General features: G+C 44.5%; 1 protein-coding gene across 2 annotated transcripts in view; it reads left to right on the top strand.

Moving 5' to 3' along the window:
• The window catches only part of adamts17 (ADAM metallopeptidase with thrombospondin type 1 motif, 17), a 119,544-nt gene that overhangs the window by 61,724 nt on the left and 42,250 nt on the right, over nucleotides 1-15,570 (top strand). For both annotated transcript variants that reach the window (XM_083760199.1, XM_083760198.1), the window contains exons 8-9: nucleotides 9,924-10,029; nucleotides 14,295-14,435. In XM_083760199.1, the coding sequence (XP_083616325.1) occupies nucleotides 9,924-10,029; nucleotides 14,295-14,435 (247 nt within the window). The remainder of the gene's footprint in view (nucleotides 1-9,923; nucleotides 10,030-14,294; nucleotides 14,436-15,570) is intronic.

The following is a 15,570-nucleotide window of genomic DNA, read 5'->3' as shown; positions in this document are numbered from 1 at the left end:
GATTTTTTACTAGTTGCCTAGTTGCCTAGTTTACTAGTCGACTAGTCGACTATTACTAGTAGGCCTACTAGTCAACTAGGCCTACCTATTATGTATTCTTTTTTAATAATAGTTGTATTTTTTTAAACTGTGTACATTGGTGACTATAACTATACTAATCTAGCTGATCTTGAGGCCTACAAAAACGGGGGATTGTTTTTGGTTCTTATCAACTAAGTCAACTAGTACCAACAAGGTCGACAAGTGGATTTACTAGTCGACTAGTTGAATAGTCGACTAGTTGCTTAAAGCCATATGATACGTATCGTATCGCTGTTAAAAATGTATCGTTACACCCCTAGTAGCTTACGAGAGCAGGAACCACTAACGGCACACAGCCAGGATGTACAGTTGATTTTGTCGACTGAAATGTATTTTGGCAGGCTGTGATGTTGTCGTAATGTCTGACTAGTGTAGTGTAGTGTTGCACAGTTAATCAAAAAAATCACTTTGTTTTAAAGCCACAGTAGTTATATGGCTCCAGGTGACGCATTTTGAGCGTAGCAACTACAGAATAAAGACAATACATATTTTTATGGGATAAATGAGAATCGTGTGAGATTCCTAATTCTTGTGGAGGAAAATAAATCGAGATTTCACATTTGAGCAAGAACCGTGCAGCACTACTTCGTGGCATGCTGAAAATAGCCGATCTACAAGCTCACAACGAGTTGTGCTGCTAGCTTGAAGATCTGCAGAGTGCAACACTCGAGCGCAACCAAACATGAAATCACTTGTCGTTTACTTCTACTGGATCTCTTCTCCACTAGTCCCTGTCTGACATTTAGTTCTACTGGATCTCTTCTCCACTAGTCCCTCCCTAACATTTAGTTCTACTGGATCTCTTCTCCACTAGTCCCTCCCTAACATTTAATTCTACTGGATCTCTTCTCCACTAGTCCCTCCCTGACATTTAGTTCTACTGGATCTCTTCTCCACTAGTCCCTCCCTAACATTTAGTTCTACTGGATCTCTTCTCCACTAGTCCCTCCCTAACATTTACTTCTACTGGATCTCTTCTCCACTAGATCTCTTCTCCACTAGTCCGTCTCTAACATTTACTTCTACTGGATCACTTCTCCAATAGTCCCTCCCTGACATTTAGTTCTACTGGATTTCTTCTCCACTAGTCCCTCCCTGACATTTAGTTCTACTGGATCTCTTCTCCACTAGTCCCTCCCTAACATTTAGTTCTACTGGATCTCTTCTCCACTAGTCCCTCCCTGACATTTAGTTCTACTGGATCTCTTCTCCACTAGTCCCTCCCTAACATTTAGTTCTACTGGATCTCTTCTCCACTATAGTCCCTCCATTTAGTTCTACTGGATCTCTTCTCCACTAGTCCCTCCCTGACATTTAGTTCTACTGGATCTCTTCTCCACTAGTCCCTCCCTAACATTTAGTTCTACTGGATCTCTTCTCCACTAGTCCCTCCCTGACATTTAGTTCTACTGGATCTCTTCTCCACTAGTCCCTCCCTAACATTTAGTTCTACTGGATCTCTTCTCCACTATAGTCCCTCCATTTAGTTCTACTGGATCTCTTCTCCACTAGTCCCTCCCTGACATTTAGTTCTACTGGATCTCTTCTCCACTAGATCTCTTCTCCACTAGTCCGTCTCTAACATTTACTTCTACTGGATCACTTCTCCAATAGTCCCTCCCTGACATTTAGTTCCACTGGATCTCTTCTCCACTAGTCCGTCTCTAACATTTACTTCTACTGGATCTCTTCTCCACTAGTCCCTCCCTAACATTTAGTTCTACTGGATCTCTTCTCCACTAGTCCCTCCCTGACATTTAGTTCTACTGGATCTCTTCTCCACTATAGTCCCTGACATTTCTAGTTTCTCATCATAGCTTAGCTTTTATTTCGTTTTTGTCAGTGGAATAAGGTAGTTGACGAACATTTTCCGCCATTGTTTTAGTTGATGGAATCAACAGCCGTGCAAGCCCTTCTCTTTTGGTCGTGTAACTCTCATTCAGTGTGCCCATTACACATGGCTCGCCTGTGTGTACTTTCTCATTACCACGGGTTTCCCCCACCCCCCGCTAAACTAATAAGCATCCCATGTAAACAGCCCCTTAAATGCAACCCTCCGAGCATGTGAAAAACAACCTATACCTTCTGTTGCGGGTTTTTTATCCGCATGAATCCGCGGAGGATTCCTTCCTGTAATCCTGGCGAGATGATAGACATTATCCACTGTATAATTGCAGCTTTCTGACTCTGTGTGGCGTTGCTGTAAAAAAAAACCCTGTTGAGAAGAATGCAGGCCGACATCTGTTTCCATCGACGCAAAAAAAAAAAAAAAAAGAATCCACTAGCAGTGGTGTCCCAAACCTTTTCATGTCAAGGACCCCCAAATTGACACTAATTAGCCCGTGGACCCCCCCCATTTGAAAAGATAAGTCAGGCAACCCCATAAGAGAAGATTCTTACGGCTCTAGCAGTGATTCTCAACCAGTTTCAACCCAATCCGAGCCAGGACCAGCACCATTACGTTAATTCCTCCTCCCCCCCCCCCCACCTGTGCCAGAACATGTAACGTTACGTCTTTCTTTCATCGAATTTAATCCGATATTATTATTATTTATTTATTTTAGTTTTGGTTTTTTTACTCACATGTTAGACAGCCTCCACACGGAATCCGACAGATCACGCGCGTGCTTAAAGTGGTAGCACAGATTGTGTTACTTCCAAGGACACCCCAGTTTGACATCCACAGACCACCATTTTAATGGCATTTCTATCACTGAGACCCCCCAATTTATATTGTAAAATCAATTTTAATTAACAGGTCCATTTGGTTCCATTGGAAAACTGGGGACCCCTGTAACTCCCTCAATGACCCCTAGGGGTCCCCGGACCCCACACACTTTTGGAACCACTACACTAGAGCACTGGTAAAAAAGTGTACTCACATTTTGTACTTTTATTTCTTTTGATATTGATACTGCATCTAACTATAAATGTGCCACCTCTCTGTACGTTTGGAATGCACGTAACTCGAGGCGAAGTGATGTTCAACTATATATCTGATATAACTCAGTGATAAAAGATCATTGATAGAGTCATTTTGAGTGTAAATCAGGTCCATTTACAGTAACATAAAACTGTTTTGATTACAATTATTATTATTTTCCCCTGTCCGAGGTCCAGCCCCCCCCCCCCCCCCCCGGCACCGCTACTTCCCTCAGCCATGGCGTGCAGACATTTAGAGGGGCAGGTGCTCAAGGTGAAAAAAGGGCACCTTGTGCCTTAATGGTGTGAGATTCATAGATTTTGGGGCCTAAATAATATATTAGAAGTTTTTTTTTTAATCAAGAATTCTGGAACAATGTCACCATGGTCCACATACTGTACAGTGTACACTGTACAAAAAAAATCCAAATGGCACATTGGTGTCCAGAGGGAAAGGGGCAGGTGCTCGCACCCCCTAGTGTCTTATCTGTGCACACCACTGCCAATTTAAATCGGTGGAGCGCCTCACATCTGTATGGACTCGACTGGGAAGCACAAAACTGTCTTGCTCTGATTGGTCCATGAGGAGACACGGGTGAAGAACAATTTACGTAACTGAGATAGTATTTTATGTAGACATGGCACTCTATAGTGTATCCTCATAGTTTCATTACCGCCGTTGCGCCATATAGATATTCCACTGTTAGATGGATGTTTAGGTTATTAAGCTTACGTACTGTATGATTCTTGACGACTATTTCTATGGATTTGACGTATAGAGCGTCACAGTCCCGCCCCCTTTCAGAACAACGAGGGCCCAGAAAATGTGGAAACATATTTTCAGATGGAGGTCGGCGGCCAATTTCATATCATTTTTTGGGGTCCTTGACATGAAATAGTCTGAGGACCACTGATACAGAAACCTGTCCTGATTTAGCAGACATTTTGTAGAATCTGGTCTCAGTCCTGAATTCGTTTAATGTTCCTTACCTCGTGACAACCTTCGCTTCAGGAGCCAATCACAGCGCTCGATCACCTCGTTGTAACAACCTTCGCTTCAGGAGCCAATCACAGCGCTCGATCACCTCGTTGTAACAACCTTCGCTTCAATTAAAACCAGAACATGCTGCGTTGGCTGATAAAGCCAACGTATTGATCTCCCTGCTATTTACGCACACATGCACGATTATGCACGCACACACACATGCACACACGCATGCATGCACGCTCACATGCACACACACACACACACACACACACACACACACACACATTTACCATCTGGGCCGTATCCTTGTCAATGATTTAATTTATGCCTGTCTGGATTCAAATGAGCCTCGCTGGCCAAACACCAGAGGCAGACAGAAATTGTGTGTGTGTGTGTGTGTGTGTGTGTGTGTGTGTGTGTGTGTGTGTGTGTGTGTGTGTGTGTGTGTGTGTGTGTGTGTGTGTGTGTGTGTGTGCGTGTGCGTGTGCGAGCGTCTGATTGATGTGTTTTTTAAACATTTTTGGACACATTACAGTAAGATAATCCATGCAGTATTACAGTGTATATATGTGTGGATGTGTGTTCACTACTCTCTATAAGGTTTATAAATGTGTGGATGTGTGTTCACTATACTCGGTATGAGGTTTATATATGTCTGGGTTAAAGGTATATTCAGTGATTTCACTTAATTCAAATATCTATTATTTTTTTGTTTTGTTGTGATAATCCTCCCTACTATAGAGTGTGCTGACCATATAAGGAGTTCCTCCCTGTCCCCAGTTAACCCCTGGGGGTCAAAAAACCTAAGCCAAAACCGAAACCTACGGTTTTTTGAGTGAAATCACTGAATATACCTTTAAAGCTTTATATCAATTCTAACCGGCTAATGCTACAAACAAACCTGTCCAGGTTGCTATAGGCGACGCCTTCGTCACTCCCAGCTCAAGGACGAATGCGAGCGCACGCCATTGGAATCCATTCATAGTAGTTTTTTTTTTACTCCAAAGTCCTTGTTTTTGTCCAATCCTTCCGATGTGTATGGCGGACCGGTTCTGGACAACCGTGGGTCCGACCGACTTGACACCGGGCACTGCACTCTGGTGCTTTACCATCTTACTTTACAAGTTTCTACATTTGATTTGTGCACTCATCTCATCTCATTCAGTAGTCATTCAGTTGTGAAAACAGAGTAAAGGCTATTTATTGATTGATTGAATACTTCATTAACAGCTGGCTTTGGGCCAAACCCCTATAGAGCCTATAGGCTTGTTTCCATTGTGGACCTCTGTATTATATCGAAATCGCTCAGAATCGGTATCGGCAGATATGACCCTGCAAATAATCGGAGATAGGATATCGGTCATAATTTCTGTAATCGTGCACGCCCTAAGCCTAAATCAAACACAACGTTGCTCCGTCGCATTAAGAGAAGTGAGGCTGTTTCCAGGGAGCGAGCGATGGCTTCATGAATTGGGTCATGAGGACGGCCACATTCCTCCTGAGGAGGAAAGTGGTTTAAAAACAGAAACACAGCAACACACAGCCTGACTGTTGAGTCTGTCATTCTTCTCCAGTCCGTTCAACTGACCTCGGGTTGACCTCGAGAGTTGTGTTAGAAAAAGCACGAGTGTTGTTTAGCACTGAAGACTGTGGTAGCATACGTGCGTATCAGTCTGTGGTTTTATAATGTGTCCGTCTGTGGTTTTAGACTGTATGGGCCAAATTCACAACGGAAATATACGACCGAGGTGTAAATGAAATGCGTAATGATATCGTATTTATCCGTCTGATTAAGCTCACCAGAGTCATTCACCAAAGGTGGCGTAATGACTTCATTTGTGCGGATCGCCCGTGTATCTCCTTTCACCTCTTTCCAAAGCGATCCGCCTGGTATAATTGAACATCCACGCCCGTTCCACGCCATATAAGACAACAGGAAATATCTTTCCTCGGGCCGAAACACGTCATCACAGCCTGCACAATGCACATGATCTCCTCATCTCCGAGCTTACAACGGTGCGCGATGCACCGCACTGCATGAACTGGTAGATCGGCTTATTTTGACAGAGGCAATGTGAACTGACTGTACGTTTAAAAAGTATAGGCTACTCTCATAACGCAACTAGTTAATTTATTGATTTAAGGCTACTTGGCAATCTATTCTATATTGGAGAAGTTGTACCCAACACATGGCAAGAAACCCAAAGCCACAACAGCTACGTCGCTATTGCAACACCCACAACACCATCTTACACACTACACCCACACACACTCACACGGCAGTGACGTCACACACTTACCTTCGCAGTGTTGCAACGCTATCTCCTCCTATCGCGCCGAACGCCAAAACTCGACACCACCCGCCAAACACTGGCACTGGCACTGCCACCAAAAATGCCTCCCGTCCACACTCACGCCGCCAATGCATTTGTTTACTACAAACATTATCGCCCAAAGCACCCACACCCCCGGAACACTGTTGCCCTTTCACCACGCTAAATTCGGCAGGTCTATGCAAGTGAGCACAAATTACATGTGAGAAAATTCATTCACAATACAAGCCCACAAATGCCATTCAAATGCCATTCAACACACACTACGACTCGCTTACAATTCGCCAACCTGGCAACTACTACCCCGTCTTTTAAGCCACTCCCCTGTGCTGCTCTGATAGTCTCCCTGACAGTCCTGTCCCCAGGAGAATAAAACAAGGAAGGAGAGGAATCTTCGCCTCACGATTTTGCTTATTCCTTCTAAATCACTGTATATAAAATATCACTTACTCAGCGAATCTCTTAGTTACATCAACATTGTTCTTCCACAGAACTTGGTTTGTTCCAAACTATTACAATTACACCGTTCGAATTCGCCATTTCGCCTGCCGAGTACTTTTCATTGCGCACACACACACACACGCACACGCACACACACACACACACACAGGAATAGCCGTGCAGCCTATACACGGCGCCAGCGAGACAGGATGTTATAATCTTGAGTTTCATTAAATAACTGTCTTTCTCCGCACGCGCACGTGCGCACACAACATTATTCAAGTGACATGCGTAACGCCAATATTGGGATAATATAGGTAATATGCTACCAATATGTGGGTAGCCTACAGCCAGGGATTTACCCACGGAATGAAATTATATATATATATAATCATCTATACCAGGGCTGCCCACACTTTTTTTTTTACTTCAGAGCTACTTTCAAAACGACCAGCAAAATAAAACTATCATCCCATTGGTTTTTATTTTTGGTATTTGACTTTGCTACTGATGATTGTACGCAACAACAAGTATTGCATTGTGTGTTTGAGCTGACAGGCCCTTTTTGATGTCAATCAATCAAGTCATCTCAGGTCATCTCAAGCGGCAGATGCAAAAATCGTTTTTTATATTAAAATTATATATATTTTTAGGGCCATGTCATGTGGTCTACCTGCAAAGCCTTTGTGATCTATACTGGTAGATCCTGAGCACCGCTTAACGTCAGATCAGCCGTTTTGTCGGTCAGCGCCAAAAATGCTCCCCGACAGCATAATCGGAGCAAATACCGGGCAGTGTGTATGAGCCATAAAGTGTTGACTACACTACACTAATAAGGACACATAATAATAACTAAAGGGCACTGCGTCAGGCAAGTAAATTGACCCTATGGGAGCCAACCCAAGGCAAAGCCAGGAGGGGAAAGAAGCGTACCACCTAATGTAGACGTGCTGCGGCGCGACAGCTTGGCTGACAACACTGCAGAGCTCAAGAACCTTGATGTTGGATAGGAATTTGTGGAGGGCAGCGATCCAGGAATCCCGAGTTGGTGTTGGCTAGACCTCACTCTCGCAGCATAGATAAGTCTGTGGTTTTAGACTGGGGTAGCAGCATGATAATCAGTCTGTGGTTTTAGACTGTGGTATAGCAGCGTGATAATCAGTCTGTGGTTTTAGACTGTGGCAGCAGCTTGTGTATAAGTCTGTGGTTTTAGACTGTGGTAGCAGTGTGTATAAGTCTGTGGTTTTAGACTGTGGTAGCAGCGTGTGTATCTCTGACTGTAGTCTGTGGTTTTCAACCCTTTTCCACATCGAGGTCCGTCTTTGAGCCAGGGACCTCCATTTGATGATGATTAGTCTCTCAGTCCCAGAACTAAAGAATGTTTTGGTGTCCACAATTCCATGCTGTATTGATGTTGTTGGTACCGTTTGGAGAGAGAACAGGCAAACGTCGATCAAAAATAATAACTCTTCTACATTCTCTAATCGTGTAGACTTCTTTTAAATTAAGTAATGCAGATCGGTGTCACTGGTCGTTCTCCTGGATCAGTTTTCAGTTACTCCGTTGTCTTCTCACTTCAAATGTATTAAAAAAACATTATAGAGCGTCGCAGTCCCTCCCCCTTTCAGAACGACGAGTGGCCCGGGAAATGAAATGCAATGCATTCTGACCATAGGATTTTCTTTAAGTATTTATTTAAAGACGGTTACGCCGCGGACAAAGCCAACTCTGATCGTGACAAATCATGACAATTAACACAATATTTTGGGCCGATCAAATCATTAGAAAGAAGAAAATAAAGGCAGGAGACAACACTATTTGTTTTGTTTTTCTTCTTATAAATTATTTGATCGGCCCAAAACATTGTGTTCATTGTCATGATTTGTCACGATCCGAGTTGGCTTTGTCCGCGACGTAACCGTCTTTAAATAAATACTTAAAGAAAATCCTATGGGCCACTCGTCGTTCTGAAAGGGGGAGGGACTGCGACGCTCTATAGAGAGCAACGTTTAGCTGAAATCCAAGCAGCACAGCCAATCAGGTGATCTGAGTCTTTGATTAGACAGATTGATATGAGCCAATCAGGTGCTCCGAGCCTTTGATTAGACAGTGGTCTGTTATAGAGCAGAGCGGTCTGTTAGCAGGAAATAACACACCTCCGAATTCAGCGATTGACCAATCGGAATCAAACATTCAACCGAGCCGGCTTTCGGAATCTCGTCATGTGGCAGCCACGTCTATGGACTTTTAATTTGTTTTTAATTTAAATAACTTTAATCAAACATTGCCAGGCACCCCTCACTTCACACAAGTGTGATTTTGTTTTGTAGGAGCGCTAGCCGCTCCTATGCACAGCTTTGTGTGACTGTATGATTGGCTGCAGAGCCCGGAATGCGCTCAGCTCATTGGCTGAGAACGGAATGTGATGGATGATGATAAGAGCGCCACTCACTTCACACGAGTGTGATGTTTTTTAATCTTTTAACCCATTCTGAACGGGCACCCATTTTGGTGTCAGCATCATGTTATGCTTTAGCTATTGAAAAATAGCAGATCTACAAGCTCATATCGCGCCACCGAGTGGCGCGATACGAGCTTGTAGGTCTGCTATTTTTGAAAAATCTAAGAGCGACTGACATTTCTAGAATCTGATCTCAGGTCAGAATGGGTTAATCAGACCAGTGTGTGTCCAGTGGAAACCTCGTATGAATCTGATCTCAGGTCAGAATGGGTTAAAGGTCTTGAGAATGGACAAAGCGAGTCTTTGTCAAATAGTCTGTGTGACTGCCGTGTGTCTCTTCCAGGTATCACCTACCTGGGAGGCGTGTGACTAATTCACCATTTGTCAGCCTTCTGATTGGTCCCTGACTGACTAACCAGCAGGCTCTTTCTGCCTCGTTCCGCCCTGGTTCCGCCTTGTTTATGTTGGTGATGTGCCCACTGCCCAGTCACCACGCTGCACCTGTGATGTTCCTTATTACTGACACCAAGTTTAAAATCAGAATTGAACGCACATAATAACACAATACGACGCAACTAGTGGATGGAGAGAAAGGACTTTTGTCCAACCCACGAAACGGCAACCAATGGGGTGTGAAGAGAGGTGCACAAACAAAAGGGTGAATTGTCATGTCGTGTGTCGCTCCGTCTCTTTGCAGGAATCGCCTACCTGGGAGGCGTGTGCAGCGCCAAGAGGAAGTGCGTGTTGGCGGAGGACAACGGACTCAACTTGGCCTTCACCATCGCTCACGAACTGGGACACAAGTACGTGCACAAGTACACGAGTACTTACTGTACACAATGATACCTGTTCACTCTGTCTCTCTTCAATGCCAAGTGTGTTATTGCATTGCTTCCTATTATGTATTTATTCATGTCATTCAGATCTGCTATTTTCAGACGGCAACAGTCGAGTGCAACCAAACATAAAATGACTTGTCTTTTAGTTCTACTGGATCTCTTCTCCACTAGTCCCTCCCTAACATTTAGTTGTACTGGATCTCTTCTCCACTAGTCCCTCCCTAACATTTAGTTGTACTGGATCTCTTCTCCACTAGTCCCTCCCTAACATTTAGTTGTACTGGATCTCTTCTCCACTAGTCCCTCCCTAACATTTAGTTCTACTGGATCTCTTCTCCACTAGTCCCTCCCTAACATTTAGTTCTACTGGATCTCTTCTCCACTAGTCCCTCCCTAACATTTAGTTCTACTGGATCTCTTCTCCACTAGTCCCTCCCTAACATTTAGTTCTACTAGATCTCCTCTCCACTAGTCCACTAGTGTTTAGTTTTCGTCAGTGAAAAATGGTAGTCGAAGAACGTTTTTCATCATAGTTTTAGTCGACAAAATCAACACTGTTACAGAATTATGTTTAAACGTAGATCGCAGCGCTTTTTGGACACTGGTGGCCTTCGCAGCCATGTGTTTGTGCATGTGTATGTGTCTGTGTGTGCGTGCGTGCGTGCGTGTGTGTGTGTGTGTGTGCATGCGTGCGTGTATGTGTGCGTGTGCGCGTGCTTGCGTGTGTGTGTGCATGCGTGCATGCGTACGTGCGTGTGTGCATGCATGCGTGCGTGTGCGTGTTAAGTACTTTTCAATTTCAGCCAGAAACCAAACAATGCTTCCATTTAGCCTCTTCCATGCTAATTATGCTACAACAGCACTGCGGATCCTTTCAGCCTCTTGGCACGGCTGACTGCGGGAGCTAATCTCACCGCCGCTCGTTTACGCTAGAGGCCAACGCACGGATCCATGTGCCCGCAGCGCGCAGCACTCTGCGCTGGAGAGTGATATAAACCAATTGGCATTTGTTGGTATAAACATGTTAGCGCTGCTTGTAAAGTGTGTTGTGGTCTAATCAGCCGTATTGTTCCCCGTTCCGTAACGACAGCAGGAAAATTGTCATGTAGCTTTTTATAGCAAAGCAAACTAAATAGGCTAAATTATCATAGTAGCCTATCACTAAAACGTGTTTTTCCTCAGAATTGTTTTGTCATTCCCACACCATGAAGAAAGTCTGTGATTGACATTGAAGGGAGATAGCCTATAATGCATTTTATAATAAAACAAAACGTACGTTTCATATTCATGTGCGACTCCCAATAATCTCAGAGAACATGTTTCACTGCAACATTGTAACCACGTGTCATCATCATTTTAATTAGTGGATATTGTATGTTTTACTGTAGTTCAACTGTATGGTATTGCAATCCCCAGCAACATGATTAGTGATTACATGGAGAGAATGTACAACATGTTATGCAATATGCCATATAAATATGTCTGCCAAATGAAATCGTTCAAATGAACACTAGATGGAATTTGGGGTGCAACCTTCTTTTCATTGTTTGTATACAAGTCAATATGCAGCAAGCAGGTGTACATCATGTCAACGTTTTATTAGATAACTTCATTATAGCTGACATAAATGACATGAAGGCTTGGAAAAGGGAATATTCTTCTTTATAAGGTGAACACAACCCTCGATGCAGCATGCAGTTCCTCTCGCGTTTTGAAGGCTGAAAACGACATCCGTATTGTCTGTCCTCCTGGACTCCTGTAAATCAAATGAGAACAATAATATGGCCATCATCTATCCGACGTGAAGCCTGATTTATACTGTGTTGCATGCATGATGTTGATGCACGGAAAATAACAGACCTACAAGCTCACAAAGTGTCGAATCCGCGATGCACTGTGAGCTTGTAGAACTTCTATTTTCGGGACCCAACGTAAATGATATGATATAACATGGCTGTGTCTATGAACTGGAATTTTGATATGAAACAAGTCTAGTACTACGACACTCTGAAAAATACACATATTATAGCCTATAGCTGCTACCCTAACTTTATACATCTCTCACATTAAAGCAATCGATTGCTAGATTATGCAAGTTTACACTTTGCAGAAATACTATGGTTCACATGACGCTCGTATGACAGTCATGTTTCAGGGCTACAGAAATACTTACTTGATCAAATAAAAAAATATCCAGGGCCAGGCTGGCCCTGCATGCTCGTTTCATCTGCGCCGGGGTTGCTCTTCTGTGTATTCCAAGGTTCAAGGTTCAAGGTTATCTTTATTTGTCTCCCTTGGGAGAAATTTGTCTTGGAGACAGAGTCACAGCTGCATACAAATAACAGACATGTTCACATACGAAAAAGAAAAAACACCATGAAACACTCAACATACACAAAACAGAGATATTGCACACATTCCCTTGATAAAGTGCAACTATAGTCATTAAAGTGCATAATACATGCAAGGGGTCAGATACAATATTCCGAGCCTGTCTCACCACTGCTTGTTCAAAGATGGCCTGGGGAGTGATGGGTGGGGTGGACATGCCCATGATCTTCCCAGCCATGTTTGCTAGCCTACTTACTTGCGACTTGTATTTCACAGTTAGATTGCCAAACCAGCTGGATATACCGTATCTTAGGATTGACTCTATACTAGCTCTGTAAAAGGTCAACATGATATTTCTACTGACTCCAAAAAGCCTAAGTCTTCTGAGAAAGTGTAGACGTTGGTGTATCTTAGAACACAGTGTTGTAACATGCGTGTGCCAGCTCAGGTCCTCATCGATCTGTACTCCCAGATATTTATATGAGGGGACCTGTTTGATGTTATGGTCATGGACACTAATTATACTGTGGTCTCCGGTCTTCCGGTTTAAATAAATATTGTCCATTGAGTCCGTGGATCATTATCACTCTGCACTGCAGACCCCATGATAGTACACAAACAATCTGAGGAATGCAGCGGCGGGGGTGGCCTGGGGTTGTAGGTGGAACGGAGTAGAGACTAGGGACACCCCTCGGGGCTGTCTTCAGGTGTAGGTGTAGCCGTGTGTAGGTGACGCGCATACTCTAAGGTGACGCGAGGTTAGACTGTTGTAGTCCGGAGGGGAGGGGCCTCTGTGTTAGTGCAACGTACATAACATGTAGAACTAACCAGGATATCTGAAAACAGAGATTGCACACAGAAAAACCCAGGAAAAGTGTTACTAGTGCCCTAAACATCATTCAAATAAGATCAGGTTGTGTCAGGGGTGAAGTGGCCCTTTAAGGTTTGGGGAAAAGGAATAGTCAGTCATACACACTGGGACTTTGTGTGTGTGTGTGTGTGTGTGTGTGTGTGTGTGTGTGTGTGTGTGCGTGTGCGTGTGCGTGTGCGTGTGCGTGTGCGTGTGCGCAGTGTAGAGTCTGGGGTGTTGTTTTTAATTTGCAAATGTAGGTCATGGCTTTGGAGGAAACATGCGTGCACGCACACACACAGCAGAGTCGCGCACAAACTTTGTCCAAATGAAGTCCTCCCTCTTTCCAGACGCAGTCCTCTCTCTCTCTCTCTCTCTCTCTCTCTCTCTCTCTCTCTCTCTCTCTCTCTCTCTCTCTCTCTCTCTCTCTCTCTCTCTCTCTCTCTCTCTCTCTCTCTCCCTCCTTCTCCCCCCTCTCTCTCTCCCCCTCCCACTCCCTCTCCCCCTTATCTCTCCCCCAGTATGGGAATGATGTGTCTCTGTCCTCCCCCAGTATGGGAATGGTGTGTCTCTGTCCTCTGCCAGTATGGGAATGGTGTGTCTCTGTCCTCCCCCAGTATGGGAATGATGTCTCTGTCCTCTCCCAGTATGGGAATGAGTCAAGTAATTTCCCCAAATTCAAGGTACCAAAAGTTAACTCTGAACTGAGTAAATCTGCCTTTAGCTTCTGTGGCCCTAATACATGGAACGACCTAGAAAATACATTAAAATGTACCATATTGGTACCCTTGCATCGTTTTAAAACCTTAGTGAACATACAGACACCACAATGTGTAATTTATTTTAGCTTTTATTTGAAATTTGTTTTAGCTTTTTATGTATACCTTGTATTGTATTGTATTCTTTGTTTTTATTTTCCTGATCTTCTGATGTATTGTGATGTTTTTCTATGTGATTGTGTTACTCGATGACATTGACAAGGAGTTTGATTACTAATTTTGAGAATAAATACAACTTGAATGAATGTCTTGTCTCTGTCCTCCCCCAGTATGGGAATGAGTCACGACGATGACCACGCCTCCTGCACAGGCCACTCCCACATCATGTCGGGCGAGTGGGTGAAAGGTCGTAACCCCAGCGACCTCTCCTGGTCCTCATGTAGCCGCGACGACCTGGACAAGTTCCTCAGGTAAGATTCCCCCCCAGGGGTCCTCGAGGGAGTTCCAGGGGGTCCCCAGTTAAATGATAGTTCGGAACCAATTGGACCCTTATATGGGGTATGTAACTCTGAGAGTGTACACATGGGTTCCGCATTTGTACACTCTCAGAGATAAATAAACATTGATTTTACAATATAAAGTGGGGATCCCAGAGATAGAAATGCCATTATATGGGGGTCTGTAGACTAATACATGTCAAACTGGGGGTCCTTGAAATGATACGGGTTGGGTTCACCCCAGGTGAAGGAGTTCAAGTATCGGGTTCTTGTTCACGAGTGAGAGGAGGACGGAGAAGGAGATCAGAGAATCGGGAGTGGCAGGGGGTGGTCTTGCAGTCGCTATACCGTCACTGACTCTGTCTACCGAGCAATCTTCCTTCCTACTCTCACCTATGGTCATGAAGTGTGGGTCATGACCCAAAGAATAAGGTCGCGAATACAAGCGGCCAAAATTCTTCAACGGGTGGCTGGCGTCTCCCTTAGAGATAGGGTGAGAAATTAGGTCACACAAGAGAGACTCGCTGCTTCTTCGCCTGGAAAGGAGCCAGCTTAGGTGGTTCGGGCATCTGGTTAGGATGCCTCTCGGGCGTCTCCCTATAGGGAGGTCCTCGAGGCACGTCCCACTGGGAGGAGACCCCGGAGCAGCCCAAGACGCAGTTGGAGGAAACGCATCGACTCACTGGCCTCGGAACGTCTTGGGATCCCCCAGGAGGAAGTCACTAATGTTGCTCTGGAGAGGGACGTCTGGGAACACCCTGGTGGAGCTGTTACACCCCGCGACCCGACTACGGATAAACAGTTGAAGCGGTTGCGGCCAGCAGGTTAATATCGGAATACTGAGATATGATTGATTTCAGCCGTTAACGATTTCCAAACATGCAAACATGTCATGACCCATGGCAGACGATTCCAAGTCCCTCCTCTCCACTCTGCTCATTCTCTCTTTTTACTTCCTGCCCCTCTCTCTCTCTATGTCTCTCTCGCTCTCATTTGCGCGTGCGGGCGCACCACACAGTCACACACACACACGCGCACGCGTACCGCCAGGCTGCCATGTGTGTGCTGTGACTGTCAGAGCATTCCAGTGTTCAGGCTGAGGAGGTCC

The sequence above is a fragment of the Protomyctophum parallelum genome (assembly GCF_964188405.1).
Source record: "Protomyctophum parallelum genome assembly, chromosome: 2".
Taxonomy (NCBI): domain Eukaryota; kingdom Metazoa; phylum Chordata; class Actinopteri; order Myctophiformes; family Myctophidae; genus Protomyctophum; species Protomyctophum parallelum.
The sequence above is the reverse complement of the archived record's forward strand: the minus strand, read 5'-3'. Positions and strand labels throughout refer to the sequence as shown.